This window comes from Ranitomeya imitator, chromosome 4 (genome assembly GCF_032444005.1).
Source record: "Ranitomeya imitator isolate aRanImi1 chromosome 4, aRanImi1.pri, whole genome shotgun sequence".
In the NCBI taxonomy this organism is placed as follows: domain Eukaryota; kingdom Metazoa; phylum Chordata; class Amphibia; order Anura; family Dendrobatidae; genus Ranitomeya; species Ranitomeya imitator.
In genome coordinates this window covers 410,119,993-410,145,934 of record NC_091285.1, presented here as the reverse complement: position 1 = coordinate 410,145,934, position 25,942 = coordinate 410,119,993, and the positions used below count along the sequence as shown (strand labels likewise).

The following is a 25,942-nucleotide window of genomic DNA, read 5'->3' as shown; positions in this document are numbered from 1 at the left end:
ACGGGGGGGGGAATGTATGGGTGCTGTCGTGGACTCTGTAAAATCCTATTACCGGTATGTAAAAATCGGTTTTCCTATCGCCACGACAGCACCCACAACGAGAGACTTTCAAAGATTATCTATTTGGGAGGGACCACAGCACTAAAGGCCCCTTCACATTTAGCGACGCTGCAGCGATACCGACAACGATCCGAATCGCTGCAGCGTCGCTGTTTGGTCGCTGGAGAGCTGTCACACAGACCGCTCTCCAGCGACCAACGATGCCGGTAACCAGGGTAAACATCGGGTAACTAAGCACAGGGCCGCGCTTAGTAACCCGATGTTTACCCTGGTTACCATGCTAAAAGTAAAAAAAAAAAAAAAAAACAGTACATACTTACCTACCGCTGTCTGTCCTCCAGCGCTGCGCTCTGCTTCTCTGCTCTCCTCCTGTACTGGCTGTGAGCCGGAAAGCACAGCGGTGACGTCACCGCTCTGCTTTCCGGCTCACAGCCAGTACAGGAGGAGTGCAGAGCACAGCGCTGGAGGACAGACGGCTGTAGGTAAGTATCTAGTGTTTGTTTTTTTTTACTTTTAGCATGGTAACCAGGGTAAACATCGGGTTACTAAGCGCGGCCCTGCGCTTAGTTACCCGATGTTTACCCTGGTTACCAGTGAAGACATCGCTGGATCGGTGTCACACACGCCGATCCAGCGATGTCTCCAGGGAGTCCAGCGACGAAATAAAGTTCTGGACTTTATTCAGCGACCAACGATCTCCCAGCAGGGGCCTGATTGTTAGTCGCTGTCACACAGAACGATTTCATTAACGATATCGTTGCTACGTCACAAATAGCAACGATATCGTTAACAATATCGTTATGTGTGAAGGTACCTTAAGTACTGAACGGCCAAACTGTAAGCTGGAATTGGCAGATAGATCAAGGCGATAGTGCTTATAAAAGGTGGAAGGTGATGACCAAGTTGCCGCCTTACATATCATTTCAATGGGGACATCTGCCTTCTCCGCCCAAGATGATGCCATAGCCCGAGTGGAATGCGCCCTGATGCCTTCTGGTGGTGTTACTCCCCTGGCAGAGTAAGCAAGACATATCGCTTCTCTAATCCATCTAGCGATAGAATTCTTCGTGACACTTGAACCCTTTTTTCGATTCTGGAAAAACAAACAAAGCCCTACTCTGTCTCCAGCTTTGTGTCCTATTCAAGTATTCTAATATCGCCCTCTTTACATCTAGAGTATGATATTTTTTCTCCTCTTCTGAACCTGGATTTTCATAAAAAGATGGTAAATAAATCTCCTGACTTCTATGAAATTTAGTTGCTACTTTTGGCAAGTATGCAGGATCAGGTTTTAAGACAATCTTATCCTGGAGAATTATTAGATAGGGAGGATCTACTGATAACGCATGTATATCACTGACCCTCCTGGCAGATGTTAACGCTAAAAGTAGAGCTGTTTTTAAGGTTAAATTTTTTATCGAAATAGAATCCAACGGCTCGAAAGGAGGTTCAGTCAACGCCTCAAGCACCAAATTTAGATCCCAAGGCTGACATGCCTTAATAAACCTAGCAACCCATCTATTACCAGCTATATCACTATTATACAGAGTCCCTAAGGCTGAAACATGAACTCTCAGAGTGTTGACTGCTAAACCCAATTCCCAGCCTTTCTGAAGGAATTCTAGAATAGCCGAAATCTGAGCTTTATTTCCTAATGGTTGCTGATAAAATGTAAGGAATTTTTTCCAAATTTTAGTGTAGATTTTTGTAGTGACCTCCTTCCTGCTTTTCAATAAGGTAGCTATTAAAGCATTGGAGAACCCCCTCTCCTTCAGAAGCTCCCTCTCAAGTTCCAAGCCGTTAAGTGAAGAGTCTCCAAATTTGGATGATGAAATGGACCTTGAGAAAGGAGTTCCGGAACCACCCAGGGATCGGTCACAGACATTGTCCTGAGGAGAGAGAACCAAGGCCTCCTGGGCCAGAAGGGGGCAATTAAGATCACTCAGGCTCTTTCCTCCCGGATCTTTCTGAGAACTATCGGAATCAGACACATTGGGGGAAAGGCTATATGCCAGCTGGAAGTCCCAACGGATACGAAGGGAATCCACTAAGAACGGTCGGTCTGCTATGTGTAATGATGCAAACTTCCTGACCTTCCTGTTCTCCCTCGTAGCAAAGAGATCTATTACCGGCAACCCCCAAAGACTGACTATCCGATCGAATATCTGTTTGTTTAGAGACCATTCCCCCTGACGAAGGGAATGGCGACAGAGTCTGCCTCTATATTGAGTTCCCCTTTTATATGAACTGCCGACAGGGAATGCAAGTGATTCTCGGCCAGGGACAATATCTGTGCTGTAGTGGTTATTAGGGATCGTGACCTTGTCCCCCCCTGATGATTGATGTAGGCCACCACAGTCATATTGTCGGTTTGTATTTGTACATGCGAATTTTTCAGGGATGGTAGTAAGTGAAGAAGAGCCTGATTGACCGCAGCAAGCTCTCTCAAATTTGAGGAATTCTGGGATTCTTGGATCGACCATCGCCCCTGGGTTAGAATGTCTCCCATATGGGCCCCCCAACCGAACGGACTGGCGTCTGTTGTAACTACGTTGTCCGGATTGATGGTCCAGATAACTCCCTTTGATAAATGTGCTAGATTGAGCCACCATCTCAGATCGTGAAGAGTGGCGGGTGATAAATTGAACTTTCTGCTTAGAGAACCCTGAAGATCTTTCTCTGCTTGAAGAACTTCGTACTGAAGCATTCGAGTATGAGCCTGAGCCCATCTCACCGCCGGTATACACGCAGTCAATGATCCTAGTAGAGACATTGCGTCTCTTAAACTTAAGTTTGGAACTTTCCTTACGGCCGTGATCTTCCGAATGATCTTCTGCTTCTTCTCTTCTGGTAGAAAGGATGACTGATTTTCTGAGTCTAGAAGAACTCCTAGGAACATTTGATATCTTGTAGGTTCTAGTTTTGACTTTTCCCTGGTGATTATCCATCCGAGTTCCTGTAGGGATGATATTATGGCATTTACCCTAGCCGTACACTGAGCAATTTAATTCCCGACTATTAAAAAATCATCTAGATAAGGCACTACAAGGGTTTTCCTTTCCCTGATATGGGCCATTACTTCCGAAATAACCTTTGTAAAAACTCTAGGTGCCATGGACAGGCCAAAGGGCATTGCCAGAAATTGGAAATGTTTAATCTGATGGTTTACCCATACTGCCATCCTGAGGAAATGTTGGTGATTTCTGTGAACTGGAAGATGGTAGTATGCATCTTTTAGATCCAAGACCGACATGTAGCACCTAGGAAACAAAAGCTTAGTTGTTGATTTAATGGATTCCATCTTAAAAGCGTGGTACTGAAGATATTTATTTAATTTACGCAAATTTATGATAGTCCTAAAGGACCCATCAGGTTTGGAAATCAAAAATAGCGGAGAATAAAAACCCGACTTCTCCTGATGTTTTGGAACCTCTTCAATAACTCGCTTTGTAAGCAATTGTTGAATCTCTAATTCGAAGGCCTGTTGTTGGGCCGGAGAGTCCAGCGATGTTGTTACAAAGTGATCTGGGGGGGGATTCTCAAAATTTCTAATTTTAACCCTGACTCAACTACCCCCATTATCCAGGCACTAGAAGTTATTTTTTTTTCCATTCATCTGAGAAGAACCTCAGTCTCCCCCCTACTGGTAGATCTGTTCTATCTGTAGTTACGTCTAAGTCTTGAGAAAGATGAAGGGTTCTTATAGTATCCACCTTTCTTCTTTTGATCCGATGTTTCCCAGTCATGATTATATCCCTGCTGGTCTGACTGAAATCTCCTGAAGGGCATGCGTCTCCAGAAGGCGTTCCTAAAAGTGGGATTAAATGTTTTAGGAAATCCCTTCTTTCTATCTTCTGCCTTTGCAAGGAAGTCATCCAGCACCGGGCCGAATAGGTACTCACCCCTACACGGAATGGAGCACAACTTGGCTTTAGCCTGAGCATCCCCCTTCCAGGTCTTAAGCCATAGTGCCCGTCGGGCTGCATTTGAAAGACCCGCCGATCTTGCGGCCAATTTTAAGGAATCAATCGAAGCATCAGCTAGATAAGCCGCTCCTTCTCTGATCTGAGACAGGGAATTCAATAATTTATCCCTAGGTACTTTTGCTTTAAGTTGTTCCTCCAGCTGAGTCACCTAGACCAGGGGTCCCCAACTCCAGTCCTCAAGGCCCACCAACAGGTCATGTTTTCAGGATTTCCTTTGCATTGCACAGGTGATGCAATTATTACCTGGGCAAGACTGAAGAAATCCTGAAAACATGACATGTTGGTGGGCCTTGAGGACTGGAGTTGGGGACCCCTGACCTAGACCATAATTGATCTAGCAGTACAGGTGCCTGCGATTGCGGGTTTAAAGGCTCCAGATGATGACTCCCACAGCTTCTTAAGGAGCATGTCAGCCTTCCTATCTGAGGGATCCTTAAGGAGTCCTACATCCTCTAGTGGTAGCGAGGCTGTTTTTGAAGTAGAGGCCACTGCCGCATCTACTTTCGGAATCTTCATCCACTGAGATAAGGCATCATCCTCAAAGGGGTACCTTCTTTTTGCGGCCGAAGGTAAGAACCCTTTATCCAGCTTGTCCCACTCCCGTTTGACCAGATCTTTAATTGAATCTACCACCGGGAAAGCTCTACGACTTCTCTGGCTCAGCCCCGCGAACATAATCTCCTGGGTTGTTTTCGGTTCTTTACTTTCTGCAACCCCCATAGTCGCACGGACTGCCTTAATTAAAGTTTCCATATTGTCAACGGAAAAGCAAGGCCTTCCCTCCTCATCCGAGGAGGATGGTGAAGAACTTTCCGAGCATTCGCCCTCTTGTAACGAAGGGCTAGAATCGGACACCATCTCCATACTGATCTCTTCATGCCGTCTAGATTTAAGGGACGATTTTATTTCTTCCCTAATTACTTCCCTCAAATCCGATACCTGGAGAGGGGCCTCTTCTTCTAAAGTACGGCATATACACGTCTGACAACTTCTTTAAATAGCTGTCAGGTAGTGGCTCCGTGCATAAAGCACACGGTTTATGCTTAGATTTAGAAACCTTCTTCCCCTATAACAAAGCATAGTACAGAAAACAATTGTATCAGCCACCGACTCGAACACAACACTCACCACTGCTGAAAAATATGGAGTACCGGTTTCTGAGGGGGCGAGGTGCGACGTGACGTCGGGTTGCCAGAGTCCTGCTGCCCGCGTACCACATCACCGCTACGAGATCTGCTGCTGCTCCTCTCCTAGCTGTCGGTGTTCGGCGTCTCATGTAGAAGACATGCTGCCGCACACACTCACCAAGTGCTGCCTTTCTTTTAAAAGTCCCGCGCTCCTCCTCCCGGTCTCCTCCGGAAGTCGAAAGTGTACTTCCGGGTCATAGGCGCCGACCTGCTCCAGCAGCATCGCGCGCGCGTGGACGACCCAGGGCGGCATGCCTTCCCCCAGGAACGCCACTGATCCTTGCCAGACGAGGGGGGAAGCTGAACACAGGACTTCCCCCGACGCTGCTTCCGGGCCCCCGACTCTGCCGTTCCCCCCCGGACACCGCACAGAGGCTTGGCAGACCCGGGTAAGACGAAAACCTGCAGGCTCCCGCCGTCCGGACAGGAACCCAAACTGGAGGGCGAGGGGGACCGCCCCTTTTTAACCTATAGGTTCCTGTCCGGAAGGTGGGCGGATCCCCTCTCTCGTTGTGGGTGCTGTCGTGGCAATAGGAAAAAAACGCCGCGTTTACATGCGTTTTTTCCTGCATTTGCACTTTTGGTACGCATGATGAGAAATTTCACAAGCTGGTTTTTGTTCATTCTGCTTCACAAAAATCGTAATAAAAAGCAATCAAAAATGTCACGCCCGAAAAGGTTACCAATAAAAATGTCAACTCGTCCCGCAAAAAACAAGACCTCACATGACTGTGGACCAAAATATGGAAAAATTGTAGCTCTCAAAATGTGGTAACGCAAAAAATATTTTTTGGAATAAAAAGTCAGTGTGTGACAGCTGCCAAACAAAAATCCACTAGAAAAACCCCCTTATAAATAGAAATCAAACCCCTTTCATCAACTCCTTAGTTAGGGAAAAATTAAAAAATTATTTATTTCCATTTTCCCATTAGGGCTAGGGCTTGGATCCCTAGGGCTAGGGCTTGGATCCCTAGGGCTTGGATCCCTAGGGCTAGGGCTTGGATCCCTAGGGCTAGGGACTGGATCCCTAGGGCTAGGGACTGGATCCCTAGGGCTAGGGACTGGATCCCTAGGGCTAGGGACTGGATCCCTTTATCACCTTGATGGTGGGGGATGGCTTATCAGTGTCTAGACTTGTTTTTCTCTATTGAAACGCATGCGTTAAAAAAACGCAACCAAACGCATGTGCTTAACCCCTTCGCGCCAGCCGCCGTACTAGTACTGCGCTGCCGGCACTGCATAAGTGCCAGCAGCAGTACTAGTACGGCGCACCGATCACCGCGGTCTCGCGCTGAGCGCCGCGGTGATCGGGTGCGGGTGTCAGCTGTATATGACAGCTGACACCCCGCAGCAATGCCCACGATCGGCGCTATCGCCGATCGCGGGCATTTAACCCCTCTGATGCCGCTGTCAGTAGTGACAGCGGCATAGAGGGGGATCGCGCAGGGACGGGGGCTCCCTGCGCTCTCCCACCGGAGCAACGCAATGAGATCGCGTTGCTCCGGTGAACCGGAAGGAGTCCCCGGATCCAAGATGGCCGCCGGACTCCTTCCGGGTCATGAAGTGACCTGGCTAGCCGGCGCCTGCTAAGAGCAGGCGCTGGAAAGCCAGCTAAGCTGCCTGTCAGATCGTTGATCTGACAGTGTGCTATGCACAGTGTCAGATCAACGATCTGATCTAATACAGAGATGTCCCACCCTGGGACAATGTTAGAAAGTAAAAAAAAAAAAAAATAGAATGTGTAAAAAAAAAAAATTTAAAAAAATCCCCAAATTAAAAAAAAAAAAACATTTCCCAATAAATACATTTATTTATGTAAAAAAAAAAAAAAATAATAAATGTACACATATTTGGTATCGCCGCGTCCGTAACGACCCGCTCTATAAAACTATCACACTAGTTAACCCCTTCAGTAAACACCGCAAAAAAAAAAAAAAAAACAAGGCAAAAAACAACGCTTTATTATCATACAGGCGAACAAAAAGTAGAATAACACGCGATCAAAACGACGGATATAAATAACCATGGTACCGCTGAAAACGTCATCTTGTCCCGCAAAAAAAAAGCCACCATACAGCATCATCAGCAGAAAAATAAAAAAGTTATAGCTCTCAGAATAATGCGATGCAAAAACAATTATTTTTTTATATAAAATAGTTTTTATTGTGTAAAAGCGCCAAAACATAAAAAAATTACATAAATGAGGTATCGCTGTAATCGTACTGACCCGAAGAATAAAACTGATTTATCCATTTTACCACACGTGGAACGGTATAAACGCCCCCCCTAAAAGAAATTCAGGAATTGCTGGTTTTTGTTCATTCCGCCTCCCAAAAATCGGAATAAAAAGCGATCAAAAAATGTCATCTGCCCGAAAATGTTACCAATAAAAACATCAACTCGTCCCACAAAAAACAAGACCTCATATGACTCTGTGGGCCAAAATATGGATAAATTATAGCTCTCAAAATGTGGTGATGCAAAAACTATTTTTTGCAATAAAAAGCGTCTTTTAGTGTGTGACAGCTGCCAATCATAAAAATCCGCCAAAAAAACGCTATAAAAGTAAATCAAACCCCCCTTCATCACCCCCTTAGTTAGGGAAAAATAATAAAATGTAAAAAAATTTATTTATTTCCATTTTCCCATTAGGGCTAGGGTTAGGGCTAGGGTTAGGGCTAGGGCTAGGGCTAGGGTTAGGGTTTCAGTTATAATTGGGGGTTTCCACTGTTTAGGCACATCAGGGGCTCTCCAAACGCGACATGGCGTCCGATCTCAATTCCAGCCAATTCTGCTTTGAAAAAGTAAAACAGGGATCCTTCCCTTCCGAGTTTTCCTGTGTGCCCAAACAGTGGTTCCCCCCAACATATGGGGTATCAGCGTTCTCAGGACAAGTTGGACAACAACTTTTGGGGTCCAATTTGTCCTGTTACCCTTGGGAAAATAAAAGCATAGGGGATAAAATATCATTTTCGTGGAAAAAAAAAATTTTTTATTTTCACCGCTCTGCGTTATAAACTGTAGTGAAACACTTGTTGGTTCAAAGCTCTAACAACACATCTAGATAAGTTCCTTGGGGGGTCTAGTTTCCAATATGGGGTCACTTGTGGGGGGTTTCTACTGTTTAGGTACATCAGGGGCTCTGCAAATGCAACATGACGCCTGCAGACCAATCCATCTAAGTCTGCATTTCAAATGGCGCTCCTTCCCTTCCGAGCTCTGCCGTGCACCCAAACAGTGGTTCCCCCCAACATATGGGGTATCAGCGTTCTCAGGACAAGTTGGACAACAACTTTTGGGGTCCAATTTGTCCTGTTACCCTTGGGAAAATGAAAGCATAGGGGATAAAATATCATTTTCGTGGAAAAAAATATATTTTTTATTTTCACGGCTCTGCGTTATAAACTGTAGTGAAACACTTGTTGGTTCAAAGCTCTCACAACACATCTAGATAAGTTCCTTGGGGGGTCTAGTTTCCAATATGGGGTCACTTGTGGGTAGTTTCTACTGTTTAGGTACATCAGGGGCTCTGCAAATGCAACATGACACCTGCAGTCCATTCCATCTAAGTCTGCATTTCAAACGGTGCTCCTTCCCTTCCGAGCTCTGCCATGCACTCAAACGGTGGTTCCCCCCCACATGTGGGGTATCAGCGTACTCAGGACAAATTGGACAATAACATTTGTGGTCCACTATCTCCTGTTACCCTTGGGAGAAAAAAAAATTGCGGGCTAAAACATCATTTTGTGGAAAGAAGAAATGATTTTTTAATTTTCACAATGCTACATTCTAAACTTTAGTGAAACAATTGGGGGTTAAAAGTGCTCACCACACATCTAGATAAGTTCCTTAGGGGGTCTTCTTTCCAAAATGGGGTCACTTGTGGGGGGGTTTCCACTGTTAAGGCACGTCAGGGGCTCTCCAAATGCGACATGGCGTCCGATCTCAATTCCAGCCAATTTTGCATTGAAAAGTCAAATGGCGCTCCTTCCCTTCCGAGCTCTGCCATGCGCTCAAACAGTGGTTTATCCCTATATATGAAGTATCGACGTACTCAGGACAAATTGCAAAACAACTTTTGGGGTCCAATTTATCCTTTTACCCTTGGGAAAATAAAAAATTTGGGGCAAAAAGATCATTTTTTGTGAAAATTAAATATAATTTTTTTTTTACGGCTCTACATTATAAACTTCTGTGAAGCACTTGGAGGTTCAAAGTGCTCACCACACATCTAGATTAGTTCCTTAGGGGGTCTACTTTCCAAAATGGTGTCACTTGTGGGGGCTTCCACTGTTTAGGCACATCAGGGGCTCTCCAATCGTGACATGGGCTCCGATCTCAATTCCAGCAAATCTCGCATTGAAAAGTCAAATGGCGCTCCTTCCCTTCCGAGCTCTGCCATGTGCCCAAACAGTGGTTTACCCCCACATATGGGGTATCAGCGTACTCAGGACAAATTGTACAACGTCTTTTGTGGTCCAATTTCTCCTGTTACCCTTGGTAAAATGAAACAAATTGGACCTGAAGTAAAAATTTTGTGAAAAAAAAGTTAAATGTTCAATTTTTTTAAACATTCAAAAAATTCCTGTGAAGCACCTGAAGGGTTAATAAACTTTTTGAATGTGGTTTTGAGTACCTTGAGGGGTGCAGTTTTTAGAATGGTGTCACTTTTGGGCATTTTCTGTCATATAGACCCCTCAAAGTCACTTCAAGTGTGAGGTGGTCCGTAAAAAAATGGTTTTGTAAATTTTGTTGCAAAAATGAGAAATCGCTGGTCAACTTTTAACCCTTATAACGTCCTAACAAAAAAAAAATTATGTTTCCAAAATTGTGCTGATGTAAAGCAGACATGTGGGAAATGTTGTTTATTAACTATATTATGTGATATAACTCTCTAATTTAAGGGCATAAAAACTAAGAGTTTGAAAATTGCTAAATTTTCATAATTTCCGACAAATTTTTGTTTTTTTCACAAATAAATGCAAGTCGTATCGAAGAAGTTTTACCACTATCATGAAGTACAATATGTCACGAGAAAACAGTGTCAGAATCACCAGGATCCGTTGAAGCGTTTCAGAGTTATGACCTCATAAAGTGACAGTGGTCAGAATTGTAAAAATTGGCCCTGTCACTTAAATGAAAACAGGCTTTGGGGTGAAGGGGTTAAAAACGCATGCGTTTACATAGACAGCAATGCTTTTTTTACGCAAACCGTGTGCAATCGAACGCATGTGTTTCCTAGCGGCAAATAAACGCCTCTAAAAATTACTACATGTTGCATTTCCGCGGCAAGACGCAAGCAGCGAAAAAACGCATGAGTCGTCAAACACGGCCAAACGCGTACAAAAAAAAAATGCATGCGTTTTTAGTGTTAAATATAGGAAAACATGACGCATGTGTTTATATGCAGTACAAACGCAGCGTCACAAAACGCAAATGTGAAACCAGCCTAAGGGCAGTCTCACACGTCCGGATATTTCCGGTACCGGGGGGGGGGGGGGGGAAGAGGGGTATGGGGAAAAAAAAAAAAACGGTACCGGAATTATCCGTGTGCCGATGCGTTTCTGTGGCACATCAGTGTGGCACACGTGTGCCCACTGGGTACCACACGCACCGTGCCAGAGACAGTGCTAAAGTTTAGCGCTGTCCCAGGAATCGTGCTGAAGCCCCATTCATAACTTCCCTGCAGCAGCGTTTGCTGTACAGAAGATATGAATATTAGTGTGTAAAATCAATATCCAGGTCCCCAACCCCCTCCCACCCCCTGTGCGCCCCCCCCCCCCCCCCCTATGCTGTGATTAAAATACTCACCTAGCTTCCGGATCCTTCGCAGCGTCCTGTCCTGGTCGCACCTTGTACTGTATGAGCGGTCACGTGGGGCCTCTCATTTACAGTAATGAATAAGCAGCTCCACCCCTTTGGGAGGTAGAGCCGCATATTCATGATTGTAATCGGCGGCCCCACGTGACCGCTCATACAGTACAAGGTGCGGCCAGGGCAGGATGCTGCGAGGGATCCGGAAGCTAGGTGAGTATTTTAATCACAGCGGGGGGGGGGGGGGGGGGGGTAAAGCGCTTAATGTAGCGCTGTCTCCTGCCCGGCACACGGACTACACACGGACGTCCGTGTGCAGTACGTGTTTTACACGGACCCATTGACTTTAGTGGGTCCGTGTAATACGTGCGCTCCCACGAACACTGACATGTCTCCGTGTTTGGCACACGGAGACAGTCCGCAAAAAATCAATGACATCTGAAAAGATGCATTGATTTTAATGTGTCTACGTGTGTCAGTGGCTCTGGTACGTGAGGAGACTGTCACCTCACGTACCGGAGCCACTGACGTGTGAAACCGGCCTAAGACAGAGGTACGGTATTTTCCTAGTGTGTGAGAAATTAACTGTTCAGACTCTGATCCGTAACATCAACATGATAGAAAGATGTTTTGCCTTTCAAAAAAAAAAAAAAAAAACGAAAACAAACCTTCACCTGCAAAGAAGGTAGCAGATACATCCTCAAAGTACTGGGTGGAAGAGTCCACTGTACAGTAAACAAGTCAGGACCTGTTCTGGCTGCCACATCAGGGAACAAGGCTGAACGCTATTGTACATTGAGTTCTGACTACCGCATACAAAGTCTCTATAAGTGGATTCCGCCTCAAATATAATGAAGATATGCGGCTATAATAGGAACAACTTGCAAGAGATGGAACATGAGCACAGCAACCGGCTCAGGCTGTGGAAGGGGTAAACAGCCTAAAAAGTGACCTGTCCATTCTTAACCATTTAGTGACAGAGCCAATTTGGTACTTAATGACCGAGCCAATTTTTACAATTCTGACCACTGTCCCTTTATGAGGTTATAACTTGGGAACGCTTCAACGGATCCCGCTGATTCTGACATATTGTACTTCATGTTAGCGGTAACATTTCTTCTATATTACTTGCATTTTATTAAAACAACGGAAATAAGGCGAAAATTTTGAAATTTTCAAACTTTTTATGCCCTTACATCAGAGAGATATGTCACACAAAATGGTTAATAAATAACATTTCCCATATGTATACTCTACATCAGCACAATTTTGGAAAACAATCTATTTATTTTTTTATTAGGGAGTTATAAGGGTTAAAATTTGACCAGCAATTTCTTATTTTTACAACAAAATTTACAAAGCTATTTTTTATTTTTTAGGGATCACCTCACGTTTGAAGTCATTTTTTAGGGGTCTATATGGCAGAAAATACCCCAAAGTGACACCATTCTAAAAACTGCACCCCTCAAGGTGCGCAAAACCACATTCAAGAACCTTATTAACCCTTCAGTTGCTGAACAGGAACTGAAGCAATGTGGAAGGGAAAAAAAAAAAATGAACATTTAACTTTTTTCACTAACATTTTACTTCAGAACCAAATTTTTTTATTTTCAGAAATGTAAAAAGAAAAAATGAACCACAAAATTTGTGCAATTTGTCCGGAGTATGCAGATACCTCATATGTGGGGGTGAACCACTGTTTGGGTGCACAGCAGAGCTCAGAAGGGTAGGAGCACCATTTGACTTTTTCAACACAGAATTCCCTGGAATTGAGATCAAACACCATGTCGCGTTTGGAGAGCCGCTGATGTGCCTAAACAGTGGAAACCCCCCACAAGTGACACCATTTTAGAAACTAGACTCTTCTAAAGAACTTATCTAGGTGTGTGGTGAACACTTTGAACCCCTAAGTGCTTCACGCAAGTTTATAACGTAGAGCCGAAAAAATTAAAACTTTTTTTTTCCCCACAAAAATGATTTTTGCCTTCAATTTTTTTTTATTTTGCCAAGGGTAGCAAGAGAAATTGGACCCCAAACGTTGTTGCGCAATTTGTCCTGAATATGTCGATACCCCATATGTGGGGGCAAACCTCTGTTTGGGCGCACTGCGGAGGAGAGGGAGAGGGAGAGGGAGAGGGATTTTGGGTTTGTAGCTGTGCCTAACAGCAGAAACCCCCCACAACTGACCTCATTTTGGAAACTACACCCCTCAAAGATTTTAATCAGGGGTATATTGAGCAATTTGAACCCACATGTACGACAGTTTGATAACATTAGGTCGTCATATTGAAAAAATTCATTTTTTTCACGAAAATTTTGTTTTAGACCTGAATTTCTCACTTTTTCTTCAGAAATAACACCAAAAAGTGGACCCCACAATTCGTTACCCACTTGATTATGAACGCAGCGATATCCCATATGTAGTCAAAAAGTTCTGTTTGGACAAATGGCAGGGCACGGACAGAAAGGGGCACAATGTGACAAATTTGGCTTTATTTAAAATAGATTGTTATACTGGCAGAGCCTGTATGGTTCAAGAGCAACAGAAATCCCCCATAAATGTCTTTTTTTTTTATAAATTGTACCCTCTAATCTATTTATCTAGGGAGGTAATGAGTAGTTTGATGCCACCATTTTTTATGCAGTTGATGCAACACAAGCTTGAAAATTTACAATTTGCATTTTTTTCACTGTCTTTTATGATTCTTTTTTGTAATTTCTGAGGAACAAACCTCAAATTTTACTTCACTAGTTTTTAAGTCTTCAGAAATATATCCAATATGGCACCAATGTGAGTACTGGTGACAAAGCAGTGTCTATAATAGATGGCACACCATTTGGTCTTTAGGGTAAAATTGAAGATCCAGGACCCATTCAAAGCTTCTAGAGACATTGAGCAAACAAGAAAATCCTTCCAGGAATTACTCACAGAGGGAGGCATGCTCCTAAAAACACATTGGCCGATTATAAAATTGGTCTTGCTAACAAAACAGTTGTCCCGCATTTGGGTATATTGTAGCAGGAAGAATAAACTGTACTGGAATGAAGGGCAAAATGTGGAGGAAAATGCAGCCAACTAAGTGGCAAAGCAGAGTTTGCTCCAAAGATGAAAGAACACCATCAGGACTAGAATGGCAGACACTTTCAGAGACTGGTCGTACAACATCTGTTTAGCTCCATCAATCCCTATATGAGAGACGAATGTGCTAATAGACACGGTACACCATAGCAAGCTCCCACCCACCAAGGTCAGAACCGCTATATGCACAAAACAACCAGTTCTCTATAGAAAGTATTGTCTGGTACCAGAGGTTCGGCAAGAACCATAAAGTAAAGCCCATAGTGTAGAAGTATGGAATTTCCTCATTTTTACAAATCCTACAATAAAATTATCTAGCCTGTATCATCAACATAAATATAAGTAATATAAATGGAAGCCAAAGTTGTGTGTAGCAAGACAGTCGTAAAAACAGTCAAAGTTAGATACAGTAAATGGTCAAAAATGTTTGTGAGTAATCAAGTCCTAGAATTCATTTTAAGATGACCTGACTATTCAAGATCATTTGTGGGGTCCACATTCTAACGCGTATTGATGTGGGTACGTGGACAAGAGTTTGTTGGGATAGTAGTTTGGTATGGGATTGATCAAGTTCTGGAATTGTGAAATGGGGTAAAATGGGATCTACTAATTAAAATATTCTGTATCAATTGTTCGACTAGGGCCACTAAGAAGAAAATAAAAATTGAAAAAAAAAAAAAAAAAAAATAGAATTAGACTTACCGGTAATTCGGTTTCTAGGAACCTTCCACGACGGCATATGGAGGTTGTTTCCTTGCCCTAATGGGGAACAGGAAAGAGGTTTAAAGGACCTCCCACTTGCCAGCGACTTACAACTGAGACCATAGCACCGGTTTTTTTCTGAATCCCATATTTTAGCCAGGAATAATGGGGGGGGGGAAATTAGCACCGTCGTAGAAGGTTACTAGAAACCGAATTACCAGTAAGTCTAATTCTATTTTCTCTAGTCACCTTCCATGACAGCATATGGAGGAATACCAACTAATTTGGCACTAGGGAGGGACAACAGCCTGGAGAACTTTATGGCCGAAGATTAAGTCCCTATTGGATAATACATCCAATCTATAATGTTTGGAAAAAGTATGAAGTGAGGACCACGTTGCTGCCCTGCAGATCTGCTCTGGAGATGCGCCTGCTTTTTCTGCCCAGGAAACTGATGTGGATCTGGTTGAGTGAGCCTTGATCCCCACTGGGGGTAACTCTTTCTGAGCAAGATATGGTTGGAGTTATAGCTTTTTTTAATCCAGTTAGAGATGGTACACTTAGCCACTTTTTTTCCCCTTATTTGTTCCTGAAAGGTGGACAAAAAGGTTATGATCAATCCTGTAAGAGCAGGTTTGGTCTAGGTAGTGTAGGACAATGCGCCGCACATCGAGAGTGTTGAATTTCTTCTCTTTTGAATTTGCAGGTTCGTGGCAAAACGATGGTAGAATGATCTCTTGGGAACAGTGGAATTCAGAGACAACTTTCGGAAGAAATGATGGATCAAGACGAAGCACTATTGAATCATCCCTAATCAATAGATTAGGCTCTCTTATTGATAAGGCTTGTAATTCACCCACTCTCCTAGCTGTAGTTATGGCTACCAAAAAGACAAGTTTTATATGCAAGGTTTCGGGGAGAACAGGAAGACAAGGGTTCAAAAGGGTGGACCTGTAAGCCCCTGGAGTACCACGTTGAGATCCCATGGAGGAGCTATAATCTGTTTTTTAGGGTTCATTCTGACGGCTGAGATCATAAATCTTTTGATCCAGCGATGACCTGTTAGATCTTGTCAAAAACAGCGCTGAGTGCAGAGACCTGGACCTTCAGAGTACTAGGTCTAAGACCGATCTCTTAGCCTTTTTGTAAGAAATCTAGAATTCGAGATATATTTGGTTTGAGTGGGTCTGGAAGATTGGGTAGACGAAAGTATAAGAACTTTTTCCAGACCTTATTGTAGATGGCGCTTGTTACTGGTTTCCTGGATGTTTGCAGGGTAGCTATGACTGGGTTTGATAACCCTTTTGCTTTCAGCACCTGGGCTTCAGTAACCTCCATCTTTGAGGGTCTGAGTGGAGAATAGGTCCCCGAGAGAGGAGGTCGTCTTTTACTGGTAACAGTACTGGCCCGATCACCTGTAGCAGGATGATCCGATTGAACCAAATTTTTTTGGGCCATAAGGGGGCTATCAATATAGTCGGGGTCTGGTCTACTCGATTCTTCCGTAGAACCTTTGTAAGAATTGGGATTGGTGGAAACGCATAAGCTAGATAAAAATCTCAACTCTGGACTAAGGCATCCACACCTGTGAGATTGTCTCTTGGGTTCAAGGAGAAGAAGGTTTCGACTTTCGCATTTTGCTGAGAGGCAAAAAGGTTGACTTCTGGAAGACCCCACCTGTGTACCAACATCTTGAAGGTCTGATCGTCCAGGCTCCATTCACCCGGGTGAATGTCCTGGCGACTTAGATAATCTGCCTGAACTTTTCAAGTGAATTGCCATCAGGGACAGTAGGTGTTTTTCTGCCCAACAGAATATTCGAGCAGAAATCTTTAGGCTGTTGAATCTTGTACTGCCTTGGTGTTTGATATGAGCCACTGTGGTAATGTTGTCCGAATATATCTGGATGTGTTGTCCAGAAATCTGGCGACGTGCTGCCAACAGAGCTTCTTCCACGGCTTTGAGTTCTCTGCAATTTGATGATTTCCCTCTTAATGACTGGTCCCAAAGTCCTTGAAAAGGAACATGGTTTATCATGGCTCGCCACCCCCTCCTGCTGGCATCTGATGTGATCGTGGTTAGCGGAACCTGAATCCAGCTTACACTTTTGAGGAGGTTTTTGGAATCCATCCACCATGTCAATGAGACTTTCACTCGACCTGGTGTGTGAATCCTTTTGCTCAAGGTACCAGGACGACCGTCCCAATTGTCTAGAATGTGAGCTTGAAGGATTCTTGAGTGGGCTTGTGCCCAGGCCACCGACTGTATTCAGGCTGTCATGGAGTCTAAGAGCGACATTGTCTCTGAGTGTAGGAGATCTCATCTCTCTGAATTTTTTTACCTTTGCTACTAATGGAAGCCTGTGGTCGTCTGGAAGAATGGACATCTGTTTTGCAGAATCCAGGAGTACTCCCAAAAATTTTCTGGTTTTGGAGGGTTGAAGCTGGGATTTTTTTAGATTCGGAATTCAATCCAGAGACCTCAATATCTCTAAAGTGGTTGACAAATGGGATTTCAGGATCATCTCGGTGGGAGCTACTATCAGGAGGTCATCGAGATAGGGCACTATACAGACACCTTGTCTCCGGATAAATGACACTACCTCTGCCATTACTTTGGAGAAGACTCTCGGCACTGATGAAATGCCAAAAGGAAGGACTCTGAACTGATAGTGCTCCACCTGACGACTCCCCTGTACCGCAAACCTGAGATATTTCCTGTGTCTCGGGTGGATTGGAATATGGAAATACGCATCTTTTAAGTCGATGGTTGCCATAAAGGAGTGATGCCCTATCAGAGGAATGGCTGATCTTACGGACTCCATCTTGAACTTGTGGTATTTCACATGTTGGTTCAGACCCTTTAGATTTATATTAATATGAACGTCGCCTGATGGTTTGGGTACCAGATATATCGGGAATAATGTCCTAACCCCCATTCAGATTGTGGAACAGGGGAGATCACGTCAGATTTTACAAGATCCCTGAGCCCTAATAACAATAAGTTGTGATCTTTTGGAGTTGTAAGGGAAGTGATCTTTAGACCCTGGGGAGGGGGGAGGGGGGAGATTAACTCTATCAATAGGCCCTCTTTGATAACATTGAGGACCCAGTGGGTACTGGTGATGTTTAACTGACCGGCATATCTGGAGAGTCTTTCCCCCACCGGGTCGGAGTCATTGTTTGTCCTGTTGGGATTGCTGCTGCTGCAGGACAAAAATATTTTTTCCTCTACCCTTTGCATATCTCCATCTCCCGGTCTTGCCCTTACCTCTCGCTTGAGAGGGCTGAGACTGAGGCACGAAAAAAAAAATTCCTAGGAGGTTTTTGCTCCGGAATGCTTTTTTCTTGTCAGTAGCTTTGTCAAGAATGTCATTTAGGGCTGTACCAAAGACATTCTCCTTTAAAGGGTATGACACACAGCTTGGCTTTAGAAGCAATATCACCGCTCCACATTTTGAGCCAGAGAGCTCTTCTAGCAGAGTTGGAAAGCACTAGAGACCTGCTGGCAACTAACAGATTCCAGAGAAGCGTCCGCCAGGAATCCAGTAGCTTTATGAAGAATAGGCAGAGAGTCCAACATCGCACCTCTTGAGGTACCCTGAGAAATATATGGGTTTCCAATTTTTCTAGCCAATTTTAACTAGCTATACAAGTGGAGGCGATGTTAGCCTTCAAGACAGATGTAGAAGTTCCCCATAACTTTTTTAGGAGACTTTCAATTTTCCTGTCCATGGGATCCTTGAATTGTGAAGAATCCTCAAAGGGGAGTGCGGTTCTTTTGGCAACTCTAGCCACCTGAACATCAACCCTGGGAGTGTCTCACTTAAAGGGAACCTGTCATCTGAATTTGGCGGGACTGGTTTTGGGTCATATGGGCAGAGTTTTCGGGTGTTTGATTCACCCTTTCCTTACCCGCTGGCTGCATGCTGGCCGCAATATTGGATTGAAGTTCATTCTCTGTCCTCCATAGTACACGCCTGCGCAAGGCAAGATTGCTTTGCGCAGGCGTGTACTATGGAGGACAGAGAATGAACTTCAATCCAATATTGCAGCCAGCATGCAGTCAGCGGGTAAGGAAAGGGTGAATCAAACACCCAAAAACTCCGCCCATATGACCCAAAACCAGTCCCGCCAAATTCAGGTGACAGAGTCCCTTTAACGAATTCACCCTCCAGAGGAAATCTGTTTCATTTTCGAGGGGGTGCTGAGGCGTTTCTCTGGTAGTTCCCATTCCTGATCTATCATACTAAGGATATTAGTGTGTATCGGGAACACCAACATTTTCTCCGATCTAAGCCCACCAAACATTTGATCCTGGATGGAATGGGGTTCAGATTCCTCCTCCAGTCCCATGGTGTTACGAACAGCGGACACTAGATCCTCAATATATTCTGAGGAGAAGAGGTATTTCCTGGCCTCAGCCTTGGGTGAAACCGGATCCTCCCATCCAGCAGACGAGGTAGGGATGGAGGAGTAAAAGCAGCCAAGGAAGATTTCACTTCCCGTTTCACGAGAGGGCGTATTTCATCAAATAGAGATGGTTGCTCGGCTTTCACTATCCTTTCAGTGCATGGCTGGCAGAGTTTTTTTCATCCCATAGAGGAGGGAATTTGGTATTACAGACCAGGCACTTCTTTCTATAGGCGGCTTTGGGGGCAGACTTTTCTCCCTAAAATGAAAGGGAGAGAGGAGTGAGGACAGAGGATCCCCCTAATCATCACTACCTCCCGGACCCAATCCCTGCATACACTCACTGTAGCAGGAGCAGCGCTGGGCTCTTCAGACGCAGGGCATGAAGTGCTATCCATACTGAGGGAGCTTCAGTCTTACCTCAGTGGTGACTTCTGCAGGGTTTTTATGATGGTCCATCACCAGCATCTGCCTCCAGCGTGGTATATTCCCCTTCCCCCTCCAGGGTCCATGTGTCAGTGACGCCGCTATGCAGGCCTGACACGCTGGCCGGCGAAACCCGGATGTCGATGCGCTCCAGCAGGAACGAGAGAATCGGAGGCGACACCAGCTGACGTAACTTCCGGAACTCCGAGCACGGAGGGGAAGAAGCCGGGGAACTCAGGGAGGACCCAGGCTGGGGATCCCTGGCCTGCTTTGCCCTCTTGGGGGTGCAGTAAGGCCAGGAGAGGTCCCGAGGTACCCACACACGGGACGACGGGAGCAGCACCGGAAGAGGCAGGAGCGACTACCAGCTGCCCGGCTACACAGGCAAAGCATGTCACGAGGTACTGCAGTCGCTGGCCACTACAGCACGTGGAACCTCACCCTGTCCCATGGGGAACAGGAAAGACACTGGCAAGTGGGAGGTCCTTTTAACCGTTCTGTTTTTCCTGTTCCCCATTAGGGCAAAGAGACAACCTCCATATGCCGTCGTGGAAGGGGACTAGAGAAAAAACAAACTAATAACTGTAGGTGGTGTGGTATGTCTCAAAACAGGGGGAGATACAAAGGCCTTGTTGGGATGGGCGTGTGGGGCAATAGAATGGGAAATCACTTCGTCTGCCATGCTTTCTGCAAACTCGGCATCTTTTTTCAGGATACCTTTGGGTGAGAGTGACAGGGACAGGGTGAGGAAAATGGCGTTCTGCAAGTCTCCGGGAATCGTCAGAGTCAAAGGCTTCCCCCAGTGCCACTGACTCAAATATGAGGCTCTCTACAATTTTTTCCTGAAAGTGCAGGAACGCAAGTGGTCCTTGGGACTTTTTATACAGGACAAAGCTATTATATGTGGCAGTTTGAATAAGGTAGATTGCCACCTTTTTGTACCAGGCCCTGGTCTTCCTCTTGACCAGGTATGGTTGCAGAACCTGGTCTGACAAGTCTATACCACCCATATATTCATTATAGTCTGTGACGCAGGCTGGTTTTTCCTTGTCCCTGGTGGCACCCCTCTCTCTGACCGTCACAGTGGTGTCCGCATGCAGTGTGGTAAGCATGTTCTGCCCTTCCTGTCTTTCCACTTCACTGCAAGAAGTTGGTTACTTGCGAGTGAGAATGACGCCCCCCTATCCAAACGTCTGGACACCAACTGTGACGGAAACCCCACTCTTTTTCCTGACTGTCCCACAGGCCCCTGTATTTGCAGCATGGAGGGATTTATACAGGGGGATGCTCGTGTAGTAGTTGTCAGTATACACGTGGTACTCTTGATGGAGAAAAGGCGTCATTAGCTCCCAGACAATTTTGCCTGGGATACCAATTGTCTGGGGGCAGTTTGGGGGTTTATTTGGCAGTCCTTACCTTCATAAATTAGGAAGGTGGACATGTACCCTGATGAGCTCTCGCAAGTTTTGTATAATTTTATGCCGTATTTGGCTCTCTTGGAGGGAATAAATTGGCGAAATGACAATTGCCCTTGTAGCTCATAAAGGACTCGTCGACTGCCACATTTTGCTCTGGGGTATAGGAATTTAGAATTTAAGCTTTTAGGAGGGAAATTAGGGGTCTCAATTTATTTAGCCGATCGTAGTTGGAGTCAGTTCTTGGGGGGGCTTGGGAATTGTCACTGAAGTGGAGGAACCTCATCAGGGCTTCGTAACGGACTCGGGACATGACGGTTGCAAATACAGGGGTGCTGTGGACAGCTTTTGTTGTCCAGTAAGAGCGGAGTGTGTTCTTTTTTTTACTAAACCCATATTCAGGGTGAGGCCTAAGAATGTTATTTTATTTTGGGGACATTTGTGGGGATCCAGGAATGGGAATGAAAGGCAGTGGTTTTTTGGGAAATATATTGTCGGGCATATAGGTTTGTTTGGTGGACGATTACCGTATATACTAAAGTATAAGCCGACGTGAGTATAAGCCGACCCCCCTAATTTTGCCACAAAAAACTGGGAAAACTTATTGACTCTGGTATAAGCCTAGGGTGGAAAATGCAGCAGCTACCGCTGAATTTCAAAAATAAAAATAGATGCTCCATATAAAGCTGTGCCATATATAATGCTCTGCACCGTTCAGTATGGCCCCATAGATGCTCCACATAAAGCTGTGCCATATATAATGCTCTGCACCATTCATTATGGCCCCATAGATGCTCCACATAAAGTTGCTCCATATATAATGCTTTGCACCGTTCAGTATGGCCCCATAGAAAGGTGTGCCATATAGAATGCTCTGCACCATTCAGTATGGCCCCATAGATGCTCCACATAAAGCTGTGCCCCATATATATAATGCTGCAAAAAAAAAAAAAAAAAAAAAAACGACATACTCACCTCTCTTGCTTGCAGCTCCTCAGCGTCCCGTCTTGTCTCAGCGTCTCTCCGCACTGACTGTTCAGGCAGAGGGCGGCGCGCACACTAGTACGTCATCGCGCCCTCTGACCTGAACAGTCACTGCAAGAGGACGCGGAAGACGGAGCGGCGCCCAGCGGCTGGAACATGGACAGGTAACTATGACATACTTACCTGCTCCCGGCGTCCCTGGCTACTTCCCCCGGACAGCTGGTCTCCGGGTGCCGCTGATCTTCCTCTGTCAGCGGTCACCGTTACCGCTCATTAGAGAAATTAATATGCGGCTCCACCCCTATGGGAGTGGAGTCCATATTCATAACTTTAATGAGCGGTACCATGTGACCGCTGAACAGGGGAAGAGCTGCGGCACCGAAGACCGTGGGACGGGCAGGGAGAGCGCCGGGACTAGGCGAGTATGCGACACGCTCTCTCCCCCTCACCCGTCGACCGTGACTCGAGTATAAGCCGAGAGGGGCACTTTCAGCCCAAAAATTTGGGCTGAAAATCTTGGCTTATACTAGAGTATATACGGTAATTGCAGGACTTTGGGGCTAATGAAAATTTGGAAAAAAATCAATGGGGGTAAAATTGGCGACATCTACTCTTATTCGAGGGACTGCAGAAAAAGGGGGAATTTGTGGGGATAATGAGGTGTCATACCACAGCGGTGGGGGGGGGGGGGGGGAGGGGAACTGCGGTACTTGGTCTTGCCTCTGAAATTTTAGCAGTGACGACCGACTCTGCTACGATCAGGCTGAGGGATCCCATGGAGGAAGAGTCATCATCACTGTCTGAAAGCTGCTCAGCTTTAGAGGCAGATTCTGTTTCACTGCCGGATCAAAGAAGGCTGCAACTTGCTCCGCGCTGAAAGTTCTGCGGGCCATTTTATTCATTTCCTCTGCTAACCCTAAAAAAAATTTGAAAAAAAAAATTATATAAAAAAGGGGTTTTTGTCACTGACAGGGCAGCACTTCAACTGTAGTCTCTCTCTCTTCTCTCACAGAACAACTACAAGGAGAGAAGAGAGGTACAGCCCAAGTGCTGCCATGTTTATCAAACATTAGGGGTTTTGATCACTGTGATGGGACATATTACAGTAATCAAAACCCAGCAGCCAATGAGAAAATTCTCACCGGTTGCCGGGTGTCCGCTGGCAGATTGTGGCGAGCGCACTGCGCATGCTCCCGCCATTTTCTTCCAGCCGAGTTGATGAAGGGGGGCTGGGGGCCAGTGTCTGCGGGGACATAGGTACCGTGGGGGGCTAGGGGGACCCTATTTCTCTCCCCTCTGATGTGCGATCACATCAGAGGGGAGAGAAAATGCAAGAGTATGTATGTATGTATGTATGTATGTATGTATGTATGTATGTATGTATGTATGTATGTATGTATGTATGTATATATATTCTGTAAAGACCCCCGGGATTGCGATCGCCCCTGGGGTCAGAAAAAAACAACCACAATCTACTCCCAAATCCTGCGGAAGATAGATTTTGGCGGGCGCATCTGCACATGCGCCCGCCATTTTCTTAATGTCGGAGAAGACTGAGGGAGGCCGGGGACGGGGGACAGCTTTTTTGGTACATAAGGTACCATGGGGGGGCTCAGAAGACCCTATTTCTCTCCCCGCTAATGTGCGATCACATCAGAGGGGAGAGAAAATAAATGCAAAACCGGATTTTATAAATATTTTTTTGCCACCGCCGGTAAACGGTTAATTACCGGCGATCGCAAAAGAGGGGGTCGGTAAAAACCGCCCGAATCATGTTCTCTGGGGTCTCAGCTACCTCCGGCAGCCGAGACCCCGGAGAAAATCGGACTCTGGGGGGCGCTATTCACTTTTTCCACAGCGCCGTTATTTAATGGCGCTGTGGTTTAAGTACCCTTAATGACCGCCGTTAAAAGGCGTATCGGCGGTCGTTAAGGGGTTAAAGACAGCATTAGCTTGGAAGTTGCCACTATCTTACATATAACATTTAGGCTGCCGTCACACTAGCAGTATTTGGTCAGTATTTTACCTCAGTATTTCTCAGCCAAAACCAGGAGTGGTGATAAATACAGAAGTGGTGCAGATGTTTCTATTATACTTTTCCTCTATTTGTTCCACTCTAGGTTTTGGCCACAAATACTGAGGTAAAATACTGACCAAATACTGATAGTGTGACGGCAGCCTTAGTCTGGGGACTTCTATAAAATCACACTCACTTTGCTTGAACTATAAGCTGTGATTTTTTTTCCCCCTTCTCACCCGAGAGGGGGGGGGGGGGGAAATGGTAAAAACTGACCAAACTCCGATATAATATAATATATAGAAACTCAGACAGATTTTATCATACAATAAAATCACCAACGTCTGGGTGAGCGCATAAACATCCACAGTATATAACGGTACCAGGGAAGCGGGTGACAATTTACTAAAGTGTCATCCACAAGCTGCACATAAAATCCGCGGACATTGTCCTGGGGTACGGATTTTACCTACACAGCTTGTCAAATTATCCGGCAACACGTAGGGTTGAACCAATGACAATAATGTACACGTAAAACAAACGGATCAAGATGCAAATTCTGCTACAAAGCTGCACCGGAACCAGGTCCTGTCCGGTGGAGCGTCCCGGCATCTGCACAACTCACACATCACATTTATACACATTATTATTAGCCAGGAAATAATATATCTTAAACATAAGCAGAATGATAGAAGCCAACAGATAATGCTCTACTACAGTCTCTGGGCCACATAGTACTTGTAGTTCCACGGGTCCGGTATCTACAGACAAGGAACAGGTGTATATGCGGCTGCATCAGTCACAGGAGCGGACACTAATTACCTGCTAGTCCCGATACACAGCGCCCACCACAATATTCACGACATGAGCACCAGAATACAGCCAGCCACGGGATAGCTCTTACCAAAAGTGTCATGTGTGTACCGCCTGCGGCGCGTGTACTCCCGGTCCACCGACATGACCGCAGCTCTGCCCCTCCGCCCGGCGGCCACTGACACGCACACGCCATCCAGCCCTCAGAAATAGGATCACTCTTGTGCGCATGCGCCGATCGGGAAACTCAGCAGCGCGCCGGGATTTGTGGTTGTCATTTCAGTTTTGGAGCAGAAGGGGGCGCACTTGAATAAGCTCTATTGGAATCGGTTCTGTCCCTAGACATTAGCGTCTCCCCTGTACACCTCATTGTGTTGGTGCTGGTTGGTCCTTTACATTTAGAAACATTTTAAATTGTATTTATTTTTAACCTCTTCCCGACCAGGCAGTGTTCCATTCATCTTCTTAGAGCCGTAACTTTTTTTTTAATTCTTCTGTCCTCGTGGCTTATTTATTTTGCAGGATGAATTGTAGTTTTGAGCGATGCCGTTCATGTTGCTCTTCAAGGCGCTGTAAAAAAAAAAAAATCCCAGTGTGAATAAATTGCAAAACACCCCATCCCCCACAATGATTATTTGGGTTTTTCTTTTATGGCTTTCATTGAGCATCAACCTTGGCTGGGCAGTGGTCAGCGCGGTTACAAGGTAACAAGCCTGTATAGGATTTTTTTTTTTAAAGTGCCGAAAAAAAAAAGATTAGTTTATGCTGCCATTTTCCGAAACTTTAGCTTTAGCCCTTAATGGAACTGTATGAAAGCTTGTTTTTATATGAGACCAGTTTTGTGTAGTTGTGTCAACCAAAAAAAAAAACACTTTTCTGGGGTTTTTAAACTTTAGAACATTTACCAATCAAGCTAATTTTATATATTGAAAATTCAGACATTTATGCCGGGGTCACACAAAAAGTATAAAATACAGTCCGTTTTTTACGGCTGAGATACGCAGAAAAGTTCCTTAACAGTGATCCGTATTCAATGCGAGGATGCAA

The 25,942-nt window shown here is 45.1% G+C and overlaps 1 protein-coding gene across 3 annotated transcripts in view; it reads right to left on the bottom strand.

The window, feature by feature from the left end:
* Nucleotides 1–25,122, bottom strand: part of LOC138676261 (uncharacterized) — a 211,740-nt gene extending 186,618 nt beyond the window's left edge. For 2 of the 3 annotated variants that reach the window (XM_069765374.1, XM_069765376.1), the window contains exon 1: nt 24,905–25,033. In XM_069765374.1, coding sequence (XP_069621475.1) covers nt 24,905–24,998 — 94 coding nt within the window. In that variant the 5' untranslated portion in view covers nt 24,999–25,033. Of the gene's footprint in view, nt 1–24,904 lie in introns of all 3 variants that reach the window. The other variant, XM_069765375.1, reaches the window with a different exon arrangement.
* Between the last annotated feature and the right edge of the window lie 820 nt (nt 25,123–25,942).